This window comes from Bombus pyrosoma, linkage group LG11, assembly GCF_014825855.1.
Source record: "Bombus pyrosoma isolate SC7728 linkage group LG11, ASM1482585v1, whole genome shotgun sequence".
Classification (NCBI taxonomy): domain Eukaryota; kingdom Metazoa; phylum Arthropoda; class Insecta; order Hymenoptera; family Apidae; genus Bombus; species Bombus pyrosoma.
Window position 1 is genome coordinate 16,291,783 of NC_057780.1, and position 21,905 is coordinate 16,313,687.

Consider the following 21,905-nt stretch of genomic DNA (forward strand, 5'->3'; position numbering starts at 1 on the left):
AAATTGTATTTAGGATGCATTTATATCGGTCCGCCAGTCTGATAAAAATTATTATCAGCTATACATATATTACGATACTAAGTAAAAATGGGATACAATGAATAAATATAAACTTTATTGTTTTAAACGTAGTAAATGCGTAACCTATCTATAAATAAATTTTTTGTTAAGGTGGGGATAATGAATTATAGTAAAACATATTAAGAAATATAATTTTATGTTATATATTAAAAATAAAATTATTATCTTATTGATAGATAATAATCTTATATTATTGCTTAGAATTCGTAAAATTTATTTAAAAATATGCTGCATTTCTGCTACTAGGCGTCTGTTATCGAGGCTTGGCAAGCCAGCGACTTTGTTCCTCACTGTGTGAGCCCCGTTCTGTTTCCGTTATTGCAGAGGGCCATTTTACTTCAGACGCCGATCATTACTTGTAGTAATTTGAGTGGTGCCGTATCGTGAAAGCAGATTTCGGCAAACAAAGCAACCTATTTTTACGTATATCCAGGTAAGTTTGTAAACATATATTTCCTTATGATACTAAATATGCATTAAAAAAGTGATTTGTTTTCAAATACTTTGTTTAACGATGGAACGGCCGCGTTTCATGATAAGTACCCTCGACATATCACATCATGATGGTTTAACGATAATTCATCGATGATACAAATTTTCCAATTGCATTTCTCATAATTAAAAAAATTCATTTATTGTATTATTTGTTTATTTTTAAATTGTATGCTAATGACGTGGCAGAAACGCTCCGAATGCTACGTCATATGGATCCTCGCTCACAAGACCTTCTAGAATTAATTACAATGGATATGCGCACGTCGCAATTAATCGTTTTCCTTAGATAGCTATTATATATATAGTCTAGATATTATGTATATTGTTCCATAAATTCCATCTTAGCGTTATCGTTAATTCGCACATCATACTGATAATTTTCGAGAGGTTTCCACAACTAAAAAAATAATGTTTCGCAATAGATATAATTATTTTATATAATCGTAACATGTTTTTATAAATACAGTTATCACGTTTTTATCCGCATATAATCGTGTAAATTACGTAGCAGAAAAGGAGGACGATAAGCAATCACACGACCGCCATTTTATGAAACGAGTGCCCACTAAAAACATGGTTTGTCGCTGGAGTTTGAAATATATATTACACTTTTTATATTAAGTCACATTTACTTTATTTACTTAAACATGAATCAGAAAGCAAGTTAAAATTTGGACAAAAGGAAAAGGATTGTAGAACTCTTTTAATCTTAGAAAGAAATTGTGGTAGGCGAAGAAGGGAAAATAATTCGACCCGTGTATCATGTATTAGTACATATGTATTGATACGTTGTCGTAAAGTATAATGTCAAAATCTCGCAATAAAAGTAGAAAACTATCTTTTTAACACCACGAACGAGTATACTCTATAAGCTTATATCGTAGCTTGAAAGTCAGTGCTCAGATGGTAAATGTTTATGCAGCATATTGAAAATTAAGTTTCACAAATCGAAAATTGTTTTACATATTTGCCATTCCTAATTGTTTGTTTACAACATCAGACGAGTTCGGTACGTATAGTAAAATTTTCCGCTTTGCATTGTTTCCCCTATTTAGAATAATTAATTGTAAATACCGAACACGGCTAATGTTCATACTTCCTTAATACTTGCGTAAACTTTTTGGCTGAGTAAGCATGAAGATGAATACCGTAGTAATATTAAATCATATTTTATCTCAATGTGCAAATTATTAAAACACTTTTTATTTAGTTATACATAGACAAAGAATGTTTTATGTTATCCACAAGTGCATGAGATGTGCTTAATATAGTTGTAAATATTCAGTCTTGTTTTTTTTTTTTTTGCTTGAAAATAAATAATAAACTTAATATTCAGTAAGTTGTCATTTTTATATTGTTATATATCATTTAGTGTTGTTAAATTCATTAGATTATGCAACTATAGATATTAATGCTTCTCAGAATTTTTTTTTAACATGCAATAAATCATATGGCTTCAAATTATATATTTGTTACATATTTGTATATAATTTATAGCATGTAACCCAATGTGAATTATATTTATACTCAAGTTATATATAAACATGAGTATTGAAGTATAATTTTTGCTTTATTTATTAATGAATTTTTATTTGTATATTAACTTAATATATGTGTGAAGTTTTCCATGTTTTGTTAATAAATATAACTTTTATTTCTGTAATTAAAACCGACCCTGTGTGATTGTTATAAAAGAATGTATGCTGAAGTACTATATTTATCGACTACATGGAATGTTAGGTCTGGAAGCAAATTTCATAGTTTTGTATTACAATAGCACCTCTATATTGCACTTGTGACCTACTGTCGTCAGTTTAATAGGCACAAATTTAACTGGTAAAGCTTTCCTGGACATAAATTTTTAAAGTTTCGACAGAAGTGTAAAGTAAACTCACCAATGTCAATTTTATTAAGTTGCATTGCCATTCTCAGCCAGAATATTGGAAATTAACGTAACAGTTCTTATGTTGTCATGTGACTAAATGGCAGGTTCTTAAAGTAGCCTGTTATGTATGGTGTTTTTATATTTTCCTTTAAGAATGAGCACCCGAGTATTCGTTGGCGGATTAACATACCGGGTGAGAGAGCGCGACCTTGAGAAGTTCTTCCGGAAATATGGTAGAATCAAGGAGGTCGCTATGAAGAATGGATTTGCCTTTGTGGTAAGTCTAATGTGGTTCAATTGTTTTTTTTACAGTATGGTAGGGACAAGGGTCTATGTCGGTGGGCTTCCATACGGCACCAGGGAAAGAGACCTTGAGAGATTTTTCAGAGGCTACGGTCGATTCCGTGATGTCCTCATCAAGAACGGTTACGGCTTTGTTGTAAGTACCTAAATCAAATTTTATACACATACCCAACACTTTACTCTACTCAATTTGGTCTTGTTATTTAGTAATAGAAAGTGTAGAAACCGTTTCTACACATTTTTGTTGCTTTATAGAAAAATTGTGAATTTTATTATTTCATTTGTGACCAACATGTGTAGAGGGTAAAGTGTTTTACTTAAAAAATAACTTGAACTCGTGAGTTGATCTGACCTACCTTGAGCCCTGAACACATTGGTACTGTGGCTGCTTAATGGAACTGTGTGCTGGTTTTCATCGATTAATCTACAAAATGTTTGTAAGTTACGTATTATCAAAGGGGAATCGTGTTACTTATATCAAATATTTAATTACTATTTACTTTTGTATCAAAATACCAATTATAAAATTAAAGGCCATAAAATTACAAAATTAAACAATTCCTTAAAAATTTTGCATTGCTAAATCAAAATCATTTAAATTGTTAAATTATTAATTGAATCTTCTCCCTGTATAAATTATTACTCCACTTTGTTAGTATGCACTGGTGGAATATTTCTGAATATTAATAACTGCAGATTCATATATGTGTGTTACACACTAGCTGTATTTTATGAATTAATAAGGCTTATTGAATAACATGAATAATACAATATAATACTGCATGTAACAATTGGAACTAACAATTCCCCCTTATTGTGATTTGTAATAAATCTATTTTGTTTACAGGAGTTTGATGACTATAGGGATGCAGATGATGCAGTCTATGAGCTCAATGGAAAGGAGCTTCTAGGAGAAAGGTAATATATATTACATATTTGTTATACATATTTTATACATACAAATATATTGGAAGTATGAAGAATAGTGTAGGTAGCATGTTTTGCATGATTAGTTTGTTCACTATTAAGTTTTGTTTTATACATTCACATTTATGTATTAAAACTTGTAATTTTCAATTGCACAGTTTGCAAAATATTATGATTATTGGAAATTACAAGAGTTCATTTCTTTTTAATATTACAATTTTTTAAATTACTGATAATCTCTTTGCCATTTATTTATTATTATATTCTAAACATATATTAAAAATGTAACATTAACCTGTTTAATTACAATAATATTAAAAACTTTGATTTAATGGACATATATTATTTAAGCATTTTTTGAAAGATTTGGAGATGAGAATAATTTTGTTAATGTTACGTAAAATAGATAGGATTATACATGAGAAGCAATAGCATTGATATTTATTTTACTTTAATAACCTTTTATGCATTATTGGATAATAGTTTCATTCTAGAAGTTTCCTAGTTATTTGCGATTAGAGGCAAAGTAGAATTCTTGGCTATAAGGGAAAAGTGTTGAATATTAAATATCTTTGTATGTAAAAAAAAGTCGATATTATTTTTTGGAATAAAGCATTTGCAAATTGAAAATCGTAAATAATTGCGCTTTTAAAGTCTTATTTTACTTTTGTTTATGTTCAAGTTTTTAGATATTTTTAATGTTTTTTAAAGTATTTTGAATTCTATCTTATTGACATAATAATCTGCTGTTGCTTCTGTATAATTGCAACATATGTAGAACATTTTTTTTGTTATTATCTTTAAGTTTAACAAAACGGCGTCTGTCCTCCAAATTATTGATTGGGTTTGTTCTGCAATAAAAGTGCATCTTACTTAAATAGCCGATATGACTTGCCGCCATTTTGAACTACTTCCATCAATTCCCCGATATATGTGTTAAAGAGACTATATTGATATACTTTATAACGAATGCCTCAGAATTTTACATAATGTATATTGCTTCTTTGACAAAAATTGTTTAACAAACAAAACGAGAGAAAAATACAAATATGTATCTTTCGTAATGCGTTTTCATAATTCTCTGGTGATCATGAACAATTTTTTTGTCTAATTCCTCGAAGTGGTAAAAGAACGAAGCTAAGAGAGGTGTAAAAGAAAAGAATGAACAAACAAAGTGATCCCAGTTAATTATGAGAAAGCCTTGAGCAATTTTATACGAATGTATAACTTAGATTAATGAATAAGTTGCGAATTATAAGTGGACAGCAACTAGAAAAATTAGAGAGGGGATGAAGAGACAAATACGATGATGAGGGGACAGCGCCTCAATGGCTGGACTTTGTAGATAAAGAACGAGGCGGATGATATTTGAACGGATTTCGAGAACAGGCTGAGGAATGGAAAAGAAAATGGAAAGAAGGATGGAGGGAAGGAAGCAGCTTTAGAGTAAGAATTAGTCGAGGACTTAGGCGGGGTTTTGTTGGGTGTGTTTCAGAGTGGCGGTGGAGATAGCACGGGGTGTTTCAGGGAGGCGAGGCGACCGTGGCTACGGACGCTCACGCTCCTGGAGAGACAAGTAAGCATATCCAATGTGTCTTGTTACAGAATTACTGTAGAGAGGGCCAGGGGGACACCTAGGGGTAGTGACCAGTGGCGCTATGGTGACTCCCGTGGTGGTTATGGGGACTCGAGGCGATCTGCGTAAGACACGCTATCCTTTTTTTTATTTTATCAGAGCGATCATTATCCCCTCCTCCCCTGCAGGCAATTAAATTGAGATATGCAAAATCTTGAATAAATTTTTTTGAGTTAACTTCAATACTTTTTTTTATATTTGAATAAAATAGAAGAAAATGTTCTGTTTGAATGTACATTCAATTCGATTGTATGTAATGAAAAATGATTTTACATATCGCCCGTACAGGGAAGAACGTAACCTTGGATATGATAAGCTCTAAAATAGAGAGAGAGAGAGAGAGAGAGAGAGAAAGAGTATGAAAGAGAGTATGAAAGAGAGTGTGAAAGAGAACGAAAGAGAACGAGTGAATGTTGTAAAGCTTGCCAATTTGCATACGATGAAAGTTCGTCTAGGCACCGGCGAATTCTAATTAGTTTGAATTGGTTGTCTTGGATTTGACTGCTCTCCCGAGTACGTCGAATTAATGGAAGTCTTAAAAAACTCTCACTAGCTGAGAAGTCTAACACATAATAGTATATTATAATGCCTAGTGAATACCCTCCCAGACATTATGTTTATTACTGGTAGATGAGAGAGGTGGATCGATGTAATTGGCGACTAATAGATGTGTGGTATTGTGTTTGTTACAGCCGAGACGATATGCGGCACGACAGGTACGCTATTGCTGCATTTTGAGTAGATTTGATTCGATTGGAACAGGTGATTGATTGTGTGCCTGAGCAATGAGTGCAGATCTGTAGTTATTTGCTGAAGGTTTAACCAACGATCCGTTATTTCTGTTCACATGACATCCCTTTTTGCAGAGATAGTGTGAACAGAAACACGAGGACTGCATCTAGCTACAAGCAATCATTGCCCAGGTACATACATCCAATGTTACGCTCTAACGATACATCTTATAATTTATTCTTCTAAATAATTACAATATTGAATATTACAACTCAAGTTTTACGTTTCCATTCTTAGAGTTTCGCTATTGTTACGTATAAAGTCAGGTCCAAGACAAACCTGCTTCTATTGAAATAATACAAAGTAGATAATATCCGTACTTTTCCCTTTGTAGATATGGACCACCAACACGCACCGAATACCGGCTCACTGTGGAGAATCTCTCGAGTCGCGTTAGCTGGCAGGTAAGTAATATCTGTACCCTTGGCTTCGCACTTACAATACGTCCGATAACTTTTTCGTGAGTTTGATTGCTACTCGAGGTTTCCAGAATGATTACGATATGCGAATATTCTATCGAAAATGTGCGCGGGTAACCGATCCCTATATATTTTCTCGCTAGCGTTCGATCGTTCCGCATTTCGTGCTTTCCCCGAGTTGAACCAAACTTACACGCGCGGCATTTTTAGCATTAATGTTTTTATTCGATTTTTCTTTCGTCATTTTTAAGTTCGTTTATGCATATCTGAAACTCTAATCCGAGTTTACAAAAAAAGATGTACATTTTGATCAAGTAAGTCTATGGCATATTTTCGAAACAAAATTTTTTATCCTAATTACTTTCGCTCGGTGGTGAGCAGAAGTGAAAATGTACGGAAAAAGAGAAAGTACCAGACGAAAGGTGCAGAAACATAGAGGGATGAATATGGAAAATACACGACCCCCATGATATTAAAAAGAACAGGCATGTGAATCACTTGAATATCACGTATAACGTGTGTTGCACATTGATTCTTGAGTAAACAAAAATGACACTGAGAAATCGGATCGTGCTACTTTGTGCGTACTATTTGGAAGAAGAGGTGTGTACGTTTTGAAGACGTCGAGCAAATGAACAGTGGAGAGGAAGACACGAGATAGACCAATCGGAAGGGCAATCTTGGGAAAACAATGGGAAATGCGAACTATGTGGGAAATACCAGGACGCACTCCATTTTTAGAAATCTCTGATCTTTAAAAAAGAGATGTATATACGTATACATCTGTGTACACAAAACTCTAAATATCCATGCCAACGAATTAAAAAAAAGAGACAGAAATAGAGATCCTTTGTGTGCATGTGGACCAAGTCTTACTTGATCAATATACATTGCATATATATATATAAACATATATATCCTCTAATCGTACTTTTCGGATGATTGGTTGTCTTTTGATGAAAAAAAAGTATACTAATCTATGAATTTCTCTCGCTCAATCAATTCTTCGACGTTCCTTTTTCAATTTATTATTTCATTTACGTTCGGCCAACAGTTGAGAAAAACAATAAAATTGATGTTCTTTCCGAAGAGCCATGTCCTCTTCGCCGAGGAGGGGCGACCGGTAGGGCCAATAGACTGATGATGTGCGATGATAAAGATGACGATGCACGCGATGGGCCCGCCTTAAGGTCAAGTGGCACCAGGTTGGTTTCTGAGGTGTCCCGGGTGAGAGAGATAGCCGCGTGGCACTGGGTACACCTACTACCTACCACCTTCTACTACTTGCGCAGTGATACGTGGTGAAACCCAGTGATGAGATAGGTTCTTACGTATCTGCGATCTTCTCATCGTGATCGCTGGGAGAGAAAAACGTCGTCTGCCTTCTACGATCATCAATGACTCTGACCTGTATCTTTGCCTGGATGTGTTACAACAACAATCACCACTATTTTACTCTCTCAATATATTTCCATACTTCCCTCCCATCATTACCATTGTTACCACATATTCTCTCTCTGTTATATCCTTTATGAAATATTTCGTCATCATCATTATCACCACTCTTTGATCCTTTTGCATTACATTTATACTCTTGACATCTTATTACTCAACTTTATTATTGACCCTTTATATTATTCTTCATAATGAACAACCCACAATATAACTACTACCACTACTGTTACTACTACTACCACCACCACCATCACTACTACTACTACCACTACTATTGCTACTTCTACTTCTACTACTACTACTACTACTACTACTACTACTACTACTACTACTACTACTACTACTACTTATTACTACTACTACTACTATCACTATCACATTTGTTACTACACCACGACTGTTACTGCTACTGGTACGTCACCAACCTAGCCATCTAGTAAGTCAGGCAGCGGCCACCCATGAGGGCATACACGGGCCGAAACCCGAACCATCCGCGACTACGCCACACAGATCCGTTCGACCCAACCAAGCGCCGTTGTGTCTGGCCTTTCTCTCTGTCCGTAAGCAAGGTGGTGCCTGGGCCCAAGGTAAATGCGTCACCTTAACCGAGTGTACTCTTTAGATATATACATTATATCTATTATATATCTTATATACACTTACACACTTTTGTAACTTGTTCTCTTATTTATTGATATCTTTTTAAGATATATATTATATATCTATTAACTGTGCACCATAGTTCAGGTGTTTTATATGTGTGTATATATATACACATCCTCTATATCAATATAGATCTCTACTGAGAATGTTCAGCGAGCTTGGAGCCGTGCACACGCAATAAAAAAACCAATACCGGAAATAGGGAATCAGTTTAACAAATTACCTCTATGATATATATTAGATATATATCATATATATATATATTTATATATATGATATATATATATATATATTAAGTGTGCTCGAAATTAGGCATCCGTTCGTTTAATAACGATATATGTAGTAGTTGGTTTATTTTTCTGTACTTTGTGTATATATTCGTTGGTCATTATAAATCATTTTTAAATAGCTCAGCGTTTACGTTTTTCATGAAACGGACGCTTTTTACGTGTCTTTTGAATGAGAACAAAAAAAAACAACTTTTCTTTATGCAAGGCAATTTATTTCTTTTCGTAAAATTCAGTTTCCTTCTCTCTTTTGGGCTTGTGTATAAAACATACAAAGGAGACATTTCAGTCATCAAGCGTCGTTGCAGATTATCCATTAAAGGAAAACAATTTGATGTATCGACATGATTCCTATTGTTACGCTTTTACTATGCACACAGGATACGAGAACAATATTTAGGATTTTTGAACGCATTGGATAAGAATTTGTTTTGAAAAACTGACCTATCATGCATGATTACGAAGAAACATCAAGATTGAAAGACAAGAGTTACCTACACGCACGCACCTAACAAGAGAGAGAAAGAGAGAGTCCACGACATTAAGCCGTACCTGGTTCCCACAAATACAAGAAACAGTCTCAACCATGAACGTATACAGTGGATACCAAACAGAGATTTTTTCCTCGTTATGGACGATGAATCATGAAGAACAGATAAGAACCATCCACTCACATCATTAAATCATAGAAGACATAATAGGAAAAGAATATTACATCAAGAGGAATATACAGTTTCCAAAAGGGAGATTCTCGATGAATATCATAGCAAATAAATGATTTCTCCTCTACGTTGGTTATTTTTAAAGGAAAATAATTGGAAAATGTTCTTACTTTCAGCATCGGTCCAATTTCTTCGGATTTTTCGAATTCCATTTTCCAGTTATGGTGTGATAGAAAATATAAAGTATATGTTCCTCATTCTGTATACACGAATTACGTTTATTTTTGTCATCTTTGAAATACAGGTTTTGCAATGTGGGAGACATTCTAAAAGAAACCCAATATTTTTTCAACATATTCTGAACCATATTCGTCTTTCATTGTTCACTGTTTGATTTCACAGGCAACTGTCTTCTCTCTGCCTTATGCAGTTCCATCTTTTCAACGATCCATATAGTTTTTGATCGAACCTACGGTTTACGATTTCTTTCCGATTTAAATAGATGGTAGAAAAATTAACTTTTTAGAAACTTCTTTGTATGCAGCATGATTTTGGTGGAGTTTTATTGTGAGCTGCTCTGCAGAAATTATATATTCGATGATATATTCGATTGAGCAAAAAAATAGTATTTTCGTTAATTACTGAAAGATATGTATGTATTATTTTTCTGCAGGGTGGAGGTTTTCTATAAAACAAATGACTATACTTGTTTTAAAGATTGAATTGCATAAAAAGAAAGGTTGCATCAACCGCAGATACTAAATTCGAGCACATGCTTTCAACATATATTCTCCACACTGAAGATTATGGACAGACAGGAGATATAACATGGTTTTTTTCAATAAGGATAGAGTTTTTGGTATATACTTCAGGACAAGGAGGATTGTTATATTTAATACGTGATAGGAGAAGTATAGTGGACAAAAGTGCACAGGACACATTTTAACTTATGCGTAATCTTTAGTATAGGAACACAAAACTTAGTCTTATTCATACGTGAATATTAACCGTATCTCATTATAATTTAATGTAAGACACATTTTTTTATCATTGTAATATACTAATTCATCTTCTTGTGTGATGCTCAGGATTTGAAGGATTATATGAGACAAGCTGGCGAAGTGACATATGCAGATGCACATAAACAGCGCAGGAATGAAGGGTAAGTTACATTTTCATTTACAATTATTTCGTTATATTGATGTAGTTTGATTAATAGCATAATTTGATGTTACAGGGTTGTAGAGTTTGCAACATATTCTGACTTGAAGAACGCTATCGATAAATTGGACGATACAGAACTAAATGGGCGCAGAATCAGACTTATCGAAGATAAAAGACGTGGTCGTCGCTCAAGATCCTCGAGTTCGAGATCAAGATCGCGGTCACGATCTCGATCTCGTCGCCGATCCCGCTCCCGCTCAAGGTATTATCGTCGTTCTCGATCCCGATCAAGGTACTGTCGGGGGGCGGCAATGTCTCCATCATTTTTTACTTTAGTACTAACCATACCTGTAGCATACTAGATTCTAATTTTGATTACTTCGAAATTTACTGCATACTTCATGCTTAAACTTTCAAATTATTTTACACTTTTTAATGTTTAATCATACGTTAGATATGTTCAGTTCTTGCGCAGAATACAAGAACATTCATCTAGAATAACTTAGAACAATTGAAACTGATATGATGACAGTTATTGAAGTAACTAGATCAATTTTGTGTATAGTATATTTTAAACATATTGCAATGATATATATTTTAATTGTATCAGGAGTCGTCGCAGTTCTCGTAGTCGTAGCCGTCGCAGCAGCCGTTCCAAATCAAGGGCACATACTAAATCAAAATCAAAGTCCAAATCCAAATCTCCCGAACGTAGCCGAACCCGATCTAAATCCAAGTGAGTATTTGTCCTTCTGTATTTGTTATGTCACTTCTAATTTTGTGATGTAAAATTTATTTATTTGCTTTGTTTCTTGCGCAATTATCAATAATCGAATGTTATGTAAATATCTCCTACGTTTCACATGTATTTCACTTTCATTCTTTGGCATTGTGTTTGGGCTGATTTTTTTTTTAAAAAACCTCTTACGGCATTTTTCATGTTTATACGAAAGAGAAAAACAGTTTTTTATACTTTTAATTATATTTCCCTGCATCCTCTTCATTTGAACTATAATTTTGCAGATCAAGAGACCGCTCAAAGTCGAAATCTAAGTCAAAGTCCAAATCCAGATCTCGTTCTAGGTCCAAGGCTGAGAGGTCAAAGTCCAGGTCGCAGTCCAAATCCAAAGCCAAGTCTCCCTCGAAGTGAGTTCAATTGATATAATTAGCGCAAGAAAAGCAAATCTATTGTCATTTTTTTAATCTAGCTCTTCTTCCAGAGATAGATCTAGCCGCGAAAGATCAAGAGGCGACAGATCGAGATCTCGATCAGGCAGCAAACATAGCAAAAGCCGTAGCCGTTCTCGATCACCAATGAATGGCGACAAATCACCAGAAAGTAATAAACAGAAAGCTGATTAAAGAAAACGTGAAACAAAAAAAGGAGGAACTTTTATTGTGAAAGAAAAATATCTGGGAGAAGGAATTTTGTCCTCTTTTTGTTTTCTTTTTTTGTCTACGATTAAATGCATTCAAGAAGCCAATTTTTCATGCCTTTGTTTTTAAGAACTCGTCGATTTTTTTGGTGACATTATTAATACTACTTGTAATTAACATATATATCGTTTTAAAGATAAAATTTCCGAAACTTGTAAAATGTGGAACAGTGACACAAAAAGGTGTGTTAATTATAGTTAAAAATCGGCTTAAGTATAATTAAATGGATTGTACATGATTTCCTTAATTGAACCAAACTGTACATTGGTTACACATAATTTTAACTGTACACTTGTCATCTTTGAAGAAACACCACACGCATTTAGAGAATTAAGATTTCTTCATACGTACCTTCAACGGATTCTACACATTTTTCGATGTATCGCCGTGTATCAAGGAATTCCCTGTAATGGCTTTTTGTATATATTCCTAACGATCACATTACTTCACGAAACAACAAATGTGATGTGTATTAAAATTAGTGGTAAGAGGTATCTTATTATCAATAAAATTTCATGCTACATTTGTTTTTTTCACTACTTATTGTTTCGACCTTTCTTTTATATTTTTGTTAAGGAGTTTTTAATATTTCATGTTTCTGCAGATTACATAATATAAGTTTATCACATTGTTTTAAAGTTACGAGTGATTGGGCTATTTCGAGAGTTTACGGTGGATATTAGTCGATCTTTAAATAACTATGACAAGATATAATTTATTAGCCAGATACAATTAAATATTAACCCTTTCAGTGCTGAAAGCAGAGATATCGTTGCGTGTGTGATGGCGCTTTACTAATCGCTTCGCGAGAGAACTTCATCACAAAATAAATTTATGGAACGTTATAAATGGTTGAATTTCTTTGCAAAAGTCCTATGCAAGATGTTCCATAAATTGAAAGTTGTTTATGGTTTTAACTTTTTGTAATATTCTAAGATGGTGGTTGATACCGAAATTGTGTATACGCTGTGTCATAAGATAAAAATTCAACACGGGAGATTTGCTTGAGACCGTAATCACGGATTTTAGATAACACTGCTTATAGTAAAATATTTCCTTACGTTTCATAAAATAATCTTGCATCAACAGGGCGAGAATAAAATTTTTCATAGGCCTGGCGAAGATCACGCACAATTTGTAACCTGTGCAATAAAGGATTACGCAGCGTATACATTAGTAATCATCAATGCTAAGTAAATTATTTGTGTTAGTAATAATAAGTAAATATTACACATTTTCAATATCCGGATAACTTTAAATGTTTATAATAATATTAGGATGTTATTTCAGTGATGTTGTACTAGCTACACGAATCACTTATTTCGAAGCAAGTAATCCATGACGCTTGTTGCGCATCATGGGATTATCATTTAGTTTCCTGTTATTTGTATATTTCTGTTTTTAGAAATTTTTCTACAAATAATTGAGAATGTAATAATTATACTTTACACTACGTGTTCTACATCGAATTATGATCAAACGATGATTCTTCTTATTTGCAAATACTGTTTATAAAAGAAAACTGAAAACTTCCCCATTTTTCTTAATGATTTTGAATAAGCATTATTGGTATGATTTTCAATAAATATTGAAATACAATTGGCATTAATTTATTCTCCCTTTATTTCGTAATATGTTTCTTTTTGAACTCTGTAAGTATCGTTTTTATTTTTTTATCATGTTTTTCCCAAACCTTACCAAATTACATCAAATTGGTTCGGTATTTTTCGCTTAGGTACAATTCTTTCGGTCGACACTAAAAGGGTTAATGAAAAATAAAGCAATAAAAATTTAATAATAAAAATTGCATGACAATAATACAATGCCTAGATCATGACATGAAATGAATGGGACAGGTAATATTATATTATACTAATTATTGATCTATATAATTATCTAAAATTCGAGATGAAATTTAGAAATTTTAGATTTAACTTCTTAGAACCGCAATGAATCGTAGATATGAGCTTTTGTTGTATGTGTAAAGATGAGATTTATTATATTCATCACTTTTTATTTTTTAGATTGCACTTTCTATTTATATTATTTGTTCGTATAATTTAAGCTACTATTAAAGCAAAATAGAATAAGCCGGCTTAAAAAGTATCAAAGCCAACTCAGTGTTGCTATAAATATTACCGTCTATTGTCTGACATCCTGTCAATCTGTCAATGAAACCAGGGCACATTCTTTTTTACAGTATACGTTTTTGTTGCCAGTCTGGCAATCGGACCAAACCTTAATATCTTATAAATAGGATACAATAAAGTCCATGTTGTCGAATGTCTGAACGCCAAGATTCTACATGTCAAAAATATGAATTACCAAAATCATTGCAAGGTACAGAGGATGCCGAGTTCGTCTGGAACATGATAACCGAAAGATTTCCAAATGCGGCACCGCTTTTATGCGAAATGGAGACGGTTATCGATCGAGCCGAAGATCTTCTTCAGCAATTACGAGCACCTTGTCGTGAAATTGGTAGATCGCGATTATTTATATAAGATTTCATTCATTTTTTTTTAATTATCCATGAGTTCTAGTATTAAAAAAGATGTCTCACTTTATGATTCGATAGAAACATCTACCTCTTTCTTTACACAAGATTCAGAAGACTCAACTGTAATGTTTTCCGCTAGGGGATCGGTAATCACTGAAAATGACGTAGGTATCAGAAACTCAATATTATAAATTGATCTTTACGATTAAATATACATGTACCATAGACTATAGAAGAAAGTGATGCAATAAGTAAGAACGTGGCCGAGATACAAGTTTCAGAAAGCAGTATCGACGAACGAGAAGTTAACCTAATTGATGAAACTCAAAATTTGGTTACTAAAGAACAAGATATAGGAAATCAATCTAGTGACTCGCTGATCATGAATAGTTCTACTACGCAGAAGTTTTCAAGCGATGAATCTGCTTCTCTCAACGTTGAAACAAGTTTGCATAGTCTTATTTATTGATAAGATTAAAATGATGCTCTGTAATAATCGAAGGTCTTTCTGAAAAAAGGACTATAAGACATAATGAATTATGTAAATACCATTGGAAGTTTTAGTTCCTGTCTTCGATCATTATTATTTGAATTGATAACTATTGGACTGTAGATATTTATCGAAATTTATATTTTTATGAACGTAGTTTGAGAAATGAAATCTACATAGGAAATTATCTTATTTGCTAAACACTATAATAAATACTATACTTTAGATACTTCGTATATTTTTGCACATCGTGCATAAAACGCATAGAAAAGTCCGCGATCTAATAATTAACATAGCTCTTAAATATCTATAAAATAAATAAAAGTTTTATAATAATTCAATTACTTGACTAGGAAACACATTTCGATATCTATCCGATAGACTTATACATCCTCTTTTTAGAAAATTATTCAATTGATTACTGATTATTATTTTCATGTAGATACCATTAAATTGATAAAAGAGACCTCTAGTTTAGAGGAGTGGGGTAAAATAGCAGATGCTGCTATGCGACAAGACGCTGGTATTAATAATCGTTATAAAACTATTTCTTTTTTATCACTAAGTCAACTGTTCTTCCAGCCGAGGTGCAATCTGTTAAAAAAACAATTAACATGTTCGAAAAACGAGCCAATTTCGAAGAAACTAAAATGGAAAGCCACAGTATAAAAAGTAATTTTATCATACATTTCCAATTTAGTCTTAAGTAAACAATTCTATAATATAATTAGATTTCTAAGATCCAACGTTTTATTAGAACACGAGGATTCTTGTATTACATTGCACCGCCAAGAAACATGTGCTGACGTTGGTGATTTCGTTGTGGAAATTGGCTCCCATCGAACCGCAAGTCAAAAATTTATCGTCGATAAATATGATGCGATAAATCTTTCGATTCAAGTAAACGACAATTGTCTTCGTTTTCTCATATGTACAATTTATTATACAATATTTTTTACACAATTTATTGGACAATTTAAAATCGATTAAAGGGTAGCGGTGACGACAGTTCATCGAAAATCGTTAGTCAAAGAACGCCATTAAACATTTTAGAGGCATATGCAAAACGTTGCAAAATACCAGTTGAATATGAATACACAAGCGACTGTTCACATCGTCACAAATCTAACGTCTATGTAATACGTGGAAATCTCGCTGGATTTGCTGGTAATATCTTACGTAAATATTTAACGAATTCATTCGGCGCGTCAAAATTAAAAAATTGCTTCATGTAACTTTACACGTTTGGCTCTGCTTTCGCCGCACACACACTATTTTTCTTAAATAGAGCAAATCTTTTTTTACAAATTAGATAACAACAATATAATTAATGTTAACAGTTAATGAATATCGTTGCGTAAAAATTTCAATATTGAGTTCATTCAAAGCATCTTACATGAATTAACAGCAACATCTAGAGGTTTAACCGAAGAATCAACAAAGAACGACTTAGCCGCGAAAATTTTACAAATGATTGCGAATAAGGAGATGAAGGACGAAAAGCTCGGTGCTCTCGTGGATCTTACACAGGAAGAGTACGTACAAACCTAGTTCACAGCCATTGACCCTTTACTTATCAATGTTGGATGATCATAATTAATAAGTTAAATGTTATCTACAGACTGTTGGAAATAATTAATCTAGGCACGGACGGTCTGAGAGAAACAGCTCAAAGAAAGTTATATCAACTTTGTCTTAAAAAAGGAGTTCCAGTTCCAAAGTACTGTGTGGAAAAAATGAAAACTTATCAGGGTTTGACTTACGTCGCTACTTGCTCTGCGTTAGGCTACATCAGCGAAGGTTTAGTCTAGAAATTTGGATAACAACTTTTCTCAATTCGTTTTTCTTTCCTGCATCTTGTTTATCTTTTTCTAAATAAATACAGGCCGTGGTGTGAGAGAGTGTGTGGCAAAGAAAGCAGCCGCTGACGAGTTGTATCGTCAATATTGTGAGGATCAGAAAGCAGAGTCGAAGGTAAGCTTCCTTAGTCTTGTAATCCATGCGTATTACAGAGATCAGGATTCTAGTGATCTGTATTTATTATATTATATTTTCTACCTGTAGTTCTCTTTTCTTTTAATTTCTGCTTTACAATTTGTCTAGCTGGACATTTAGTAAATTTGTCTAACCTTATTACTAAATAACGTGTGGATGCTTACTCCCAGTGGGATACCATCTTCCAGTTTGTCTATTTTATTTCTTTAGTGAGGTCAGTAGGATGATTTTTTCTTAGTCTTCTTCTTATATGGGGTTTGCTCGTTTCAGCAGCCAGCTGGTTTCGACGTGTTGCTATTCTTTCATTGTATTTATTTGCGTATCTGCCGATTATTTGTAGTTCATCGGGATTTCGCCAACGATTTTTCCACGATACTATAATATAATCTATATAATCTCATATAATATCCGAGGAAAATCTTGGAATATATTTGAAGTCGTATTTCTTACATGGATAAGTATTCATTTATGGTATCTTAGCAACGATCCAAGGCAGCTTGCCAGTTTTTTTGAAAGACCAATAGTCGTACAGCAGTTTTCCGATGATTAGAAGTATCAGCAATGCTAGGATAATATTTAAAATGTCCAAGGGATGAATTATAGAATCTTCGTCCGAGGAAACGCAAATTTCAGTGCGCCTCAGGTCTTTTATCTTTGAAAAAGATATATGAATCGTTTAAGTTAAATGTTTAAATATTCTACAACGAAAAACGTGATAAAAAATGATCAAATAACTTACAATTCTATCAGAAATGTCATCCCCGTTGGTAGGCGAACATCTGACATCGTTAATGTCTTTTATTAAATTCGTATACCTAATGAGGAGCTCCTGCAAATAATCCTCCAATTAAACTTCAATGTCTTCAAAGTCCTTGGAACTTAGCATTTAATTGAAAATTTCTGATTTCTTTATGTTATATCAATTTACTACGATGATTCAAATTCTACCTGGAAACCTGGTGTAAAATGACAGTCGCATCTCCATGGATTTTCTCCAAGATACAAACTTACTGCGTTTCCATTGTGTAGTAACACGTTTTCTAGGGCATACGTAGGCAACTGAAATAATAACAGAAAACATTGATTATTTATACTGTATTAAATTTACCGGTTCCAATCAAATGCAAGTCCTCTAATATCTTTGTTCCAGTAACGTGTCTTCAATCGACAAGAATATAATACGAACATTTGTTAATTTGTTTCCACGAAGACTAAGCAATCGAAAACGATCCACCCAACTAGATCCCTCCAATTGAACGATCGATTCGATCATATTATCGTTCAGATATAAGTCCTCTACTCCTTTATACACAGGATTCGTCGTGAGTGGCCTCAAATCCTGTATCTAAAATTAAAATTCTATTTTTTAAGAAGCATTCAGCCGATCTATATTATTGCCAATATTATTGTCAATATTTAGGATTCCCAATATTATCGTACATAGAAGATCAATATCTAGTCGATCACTATATATATATATATATGTATGTATTATCAATACAACATTGAGCACATCAAATCTCGACAATAATATTGACAAATAATATTGATCGTTTGAATACTCCTTTAGTTATTAACGAGCTTTTAATATTAAGCATCTCAAAGAATAGTATTTAAAATGTTGCAACTTTGTTTCCAGATAAATGAAGAGTAGTGGTGTTGGCGGGTAAGAAACTTGGCATCTCGGTTAATCCACGATAACTACAGTTCACCGAAACAAAGGCCGTCAGTTGCTTCTGAATATGTTTTCCTCCGTTACCAAATACGTATACTAATTCACACTCGCATACAGTCTTTGTACATTCCTCTTTCAACGTCTGAAATAGTAAATTTACTAAGTTCAAAAGGTTTGCATAGATTAACGTTGTTTCTTGTGAATAAACTGTAATATAAAATTGATTACAATAATTATTTCCACAACTGGTATCAGTGACCTGCCATCATAAGGAACTGCGCAACGTAAATGTTCCTTATCAGCGATTTTGTAGCCCAACGAACCCTTTTCTCTGTTTAGAATCCACTTCGTATCCTCCGTACATTTCAAAGGATTGCCTTTTTTCAAATAAATTGTGTTTATAAATTAAATTCATAAGAAAATTTCATTAATGTAGCATTTTTTTTTTTTTTTTTTTACCAGAAAGATACATGTAACGTAACGAAGAGATGTTGAAAGTTTCAACGTCGATTTCTGGAAAGCTATTATTTCGAAAATCCAGCTTCTTTAAGTTCGAAAGATTGACGAACGTATTTTTTGGAAGTTTTTTTAATTTAGTTCCAGTTATTTCCAATTTCTGAAGGAAAATATCACTTTCGTAACGACAAGAGAAATACTCGATTAAATACTATGAAACAACAAAACACACGAACCTCAATCGATCGAGACTCGTTTGGGAAGGACGACACTAATTTAGTCAAGTTTCCTTCTCTGATTGTTAGCTTTTTCAAAGAAGAAAATCCCTGTAGAACATTCTGAGGATCGAAGGTCGTCAGGGGCCAATAGCAAAGCACCAATGTTCGCACGTTCTCATCTCTAAACAGTCATATTTAAATGCTTTTTTCTCTCCGTACCATAGCTATTTAAATACTCATTAGTAAGTAACGAAGCATTGGCGATAATCACCTAGTCTTCCATTTATCCTCGAGGCCATGAAAACAAACCAAACGGTGATCTTCTTCCTTAAAATTACATTCGGTGCTCGTGTTCGAGTTTGTTTGACGTAGATCGCAATTTTCTTCGTTCGTGTTCGCCAACGAGAGTTGCGGAATCATCGAGAAGAACATTATCCTATTTCGATCATGCGTCAATCAATAATTGGTATATATCGTAAAATAATGAAAAAAAAAAAAAAGAAAATATCGACGGACAATATGAAAGATGCTTTATAAAATTATTTCGATATATCTGTCGGTTGTATCATTTTTCGGTCACGTAAGTTTCGAATATTGTATTGAAATAGTGGCAGAATATTATCTAATCTTTCGCAGCTTAATTCCTCTTCAAACACGGAAGCACGTATGCGCCATAATTTAACAGACGCAAATAATAATAATCCTCCGTTACTTATCTAATCGCCATTGTTTCAATTTCTTCTCGATTTGAACATTTTGAGACGATCGATCAGGACGAGTAATAGTTTTTACGCTTGAAATCGAGTTCCGAAAGATTTTGCAGACGCGCGACAGAAAATTGACCTTCTTCCCGTCTGCAGCGTTTAATTAACCGCCAGTATAACATTTGCTTGACCAGTTTTGAATTTTGTGCGATCAGCCGCTTTATTATCAAAGAAAGTATAATTCTAATAAGAATTGTGATCGCGCTACTTTAAAAACTGAAATTTAATATAGGAGGACCAAAAGCGCGTAATAGATTATTTAATGGATAGATTGCTAATAATAGAAAGCTATAAAAATGAAAAATGTTTACTTACAAAAAAACGTAACTTAACGTTTTCCACATTTTAAATGATCGTTTAAACAGATCTTGCCCTTAAGAAAAATGGAGTGTTTAGTCAGAACTCAACAAGAACGTTATAAATATTTTATCAAGAATTTTCCATCGATTCGTTAATCGTAAGTGTACACAGGAAATAAAGAACCATATTCGAATGGTGCACAAGTGTCGACCGTGGCCTGGTGATGTTAATGAGAGAATCGAAGCTGATCCTCTTCTGTCGGATGAATAACTAAGACGATGCGAGGGTTTAACTACGAGAGAACATATTGCAAGATTCGAGCGCAGACGCAAACATTCGATTTACATAGTGCGCCAATGCACATTGTGATAATTAGATCTTTTAGAGTGGAAAAAACAATGATCTGTAATCGTTTACTCGAATATTATGGCCAAATAGCCATACGTATGTTACGTATTTATGTATGTTAAGAAGTAAAAATATTGGTTAGATTTCGTAATACTTACATATCGAATTATGTGAAAACTTTCTACAAATTTTGTAATTATAATGTATTCTAATTATAATGTATATTAACACTATTAGATTTTTGGTATAATATCATGTTCACGACTTACGTTAAAATTTAAATTGTATTCGTCACGTTTCCTTTAGGACAAGCTAGATTTGAATAAAAGGAAAAAAATTAACGACCTTTATCTCGTTAGTTTAAAACCTTTTAACGTTTTATCAGTGAAGCACATCCTGTTTGAAATGAGCGGGTAAATTGACAAGATACTTTCATCGTCATATTATTCTGATATTCAGAATAAAGTTCTCTTTATTTTTTTCTACCATAAATTTAACGTCGCAGTAAGAATAATATTTGATATTAAGCAGCTTGTTTTTAGATCATATTGCCCTATCATAAAGGACAGAATTTAATAGAAAATTCACCGAAGCTATTTATAATCCAGAACCTCTTTTCTACCTATGTTATCCCAATACAAAGAACGAAATTTGATAACCAATTTATCACACTTACAGAGGCGCCACCTAGCGTTGAAAGACCTCCATTCCTCTTATGTTATCCCAATATAAGAAGTAACTTTTGAGGGAAAATTCAGTTTAACTATAAAATCGTATCTTACTTATAACCTCTAATAGCAGTATGCGATCCTAGTAATACAAGTAGAATTTGAGTCGAGTTTCGTAATTATTTTATTTTGAACGGATATATGATATGAAAGCATGTATGTATATATAAGTATAAGCAGAGACGACACGAAGCGGAGTAATAAACACGACAAAATTATTGAAAT

General features: G+C 33.2%; 3 protein-coding genes across 28 annotated transcripts; 2 read left to right on the plus strand and 1 right to left on the minus strand.

The window, feature by feature from the left end:
• The first annotated feature begins 356 nt into the window (after positions 1-356).
• Positions 357-12,729, plus strand: LOC122572803 (serine-arginine protein 55). Of its 23 annotated transcripts, none has more exons than XM_043738267.1 (12): positions 357-514; positions 2,774-2,900; positions 3,612-3,682; positions 5,187-5,267; positions 6,020-6,043; positions 6,194-6,250; positions 6,454-6,523; positions 10,694-10,767; positions 10,843-11,061; positions 11,380-11,505; positions 11,793-11,915; positions 11,978-12,729. In XM_043738267.1, exons 2-12 carry the CDS (start codon positions 2,775-2,777, stop codon positions 12,129-12,131), a joined length of 1,125 nt encoding a protein of 374 aa, XP_043594202.1. In that variant the 5' UTR covers positions 357-514; position 2,774; the 3' UTR covers positions 12,132-12,729. The 23 variants fall into 23 exon arrangements, with proteins under 23 accessions (XP_043594202.1, XP_043594195.1, XP_043594199.1 ...); XM_043738260.1 differs by lacking the exon at positions 5,187-5,267 and adding an exon at positions 5,297-5,392; XM_043738264.1 differs by lacking the exon at positions 5,187-5,267 and adding an exon at positions 5,297-5,392 and having other exon boundaries at positions 11,990-12,729.
• A 1,107-nt stretch (positions 12,730-13,836) lies between these two features.
• On the plus strand, positions 13,837-19,090 carry LOC122572802. Of its 4 annotated transcripts, none has more exons than XM_043738257.1 (10): positions 13,837-14,870; positions 14,933-15,152; positions 15,639-15,719; positions 15,779-15,868; positions 15,954-16,096; positions 16,189-16,363; positions 16,605-16,731; positions 16,818-16,996; positions 17,082-17,170; positions 18,342-18,476. In XM_043738257.1, the coding sequence occupies exons 1-10, from the start codon at positions 14,739-14,741 to the stop codon at positions 18,342-18,344; spliced, it is 1,239 nt and encodes a 412-aa protein (XP_043594192.1). In that variant the 5' UTR covers positions 13,837-14,738; the 3' UTR covers positions 18,345-18,476. The 4 variants fall into 4 exon arrangements, with proteins under 4 accessions (XP_043594192.1, XP_043594190.1, XP_043594193.1 ...); XM_043738255.1 differs by lacking the exon at positions 18,342-18,476 and adding an exon at positions 18,831-19,090 and having other exon boundaries at positions 13,838-14,870; XM_043738258.1 differs by lacking the exon at positions 18,342-18,476 and having other exon boundaries at positions 13,860-14,687; positions 14,785-14,870; positions 17,082-17,562.
• Positions 17,267-20,970, minus strand: LOC122572801 (protein singed wings 2). The gene is made up of 11 exons (XM_043738254.1): positions 20,620-20,970; positions 19,812-19,976; positions 19,559-19,721; positions 19,326-19,482; positions 19,095-19,243; positions 18,820-19,008; positions 18,378-18,536; positions 18,140-18,250; positions 17,931-18,020; positions 17,642-17,843; positions 17,267-17,566 (listed from the first exon to the last, which is right to left on the minus strand). Exons 1-10 carry the CDS (start codon positions 20,646-20,648, stop codon positions 17,658-17,660), a joined length of 1,398 nt encoding a protein of 465 aa, XP_043594189.1. The 5' UTR covers positions 20,649-20,970; the 3' UTR covers positions 17,267-17,566; positions 17,642-17,657.
• Positions 20,971-21,905: the final 935 nt, after the last annotated feature.

Bases quoted from the DNA above. Each gene is read 5' to 3' on its own strand.
- LOC122572803 (XM_043738260.1), top strand. From the start codon at position 2,775: ATGGTAGGGACAAGGGTCTATGTCGGTGGGCTTCCATACGGCACCAGG. The intron at 2,901-3,611 runs GTAAGTACCTAA...TTTTGTTTACAG, and splicing joins AGAACGGTTACGGCTTTGTT to GAGTTTGATGACTATAGGGA. The intron at 5,393-6,019 runs GTAAGACACGCT...TGTTTGTTACAG, and splicing joins GGGGACTCGAGGCGATCTGC to CCGAGACGATATGCGGCACG.
- LOC122572802 (XM_043738258.1), top strand. From the start codon at position 14,489: ATGTCTGAACGCCAAGATTCTACATGTCAAAAATATGAATTACCAAAA. The intron at 15,153-15,638 runs GTTTGCATAGTC...ATTTTCATGTAG, and splicing joins TTCTCTCAACGTTGAAACAA to ATACCATTAAATTGATAAAA. The intron at 16,997-17,081 runs GTTTAGTCTAGA...AAATAAATACAG, and splicing joins GTTAGGCTACATCAGCGAAG to GCCGTGGTGTGAGAGAGTGT.
- LOC122572801 (XM_043738254.1), bottom strand. From the start codon at position 20,648: ATGTGGAAAACGTTAAGTTACGTTTTTTT. The intron at 19,722-19,811 runs GTGATTATCGCC...ATGACTGTTTAG, and splicing joins GAGGATAAATGGAAGACTAG to AGATGAGAACGTGCGAACAT. The intron at 18,021-18,139 runs GTAGAATTTGAA...GATTATTTGCAG, and splicing joins ATTTTACACCAGGTTTCCAG to GAGCTCCTCATTAGGTATAC.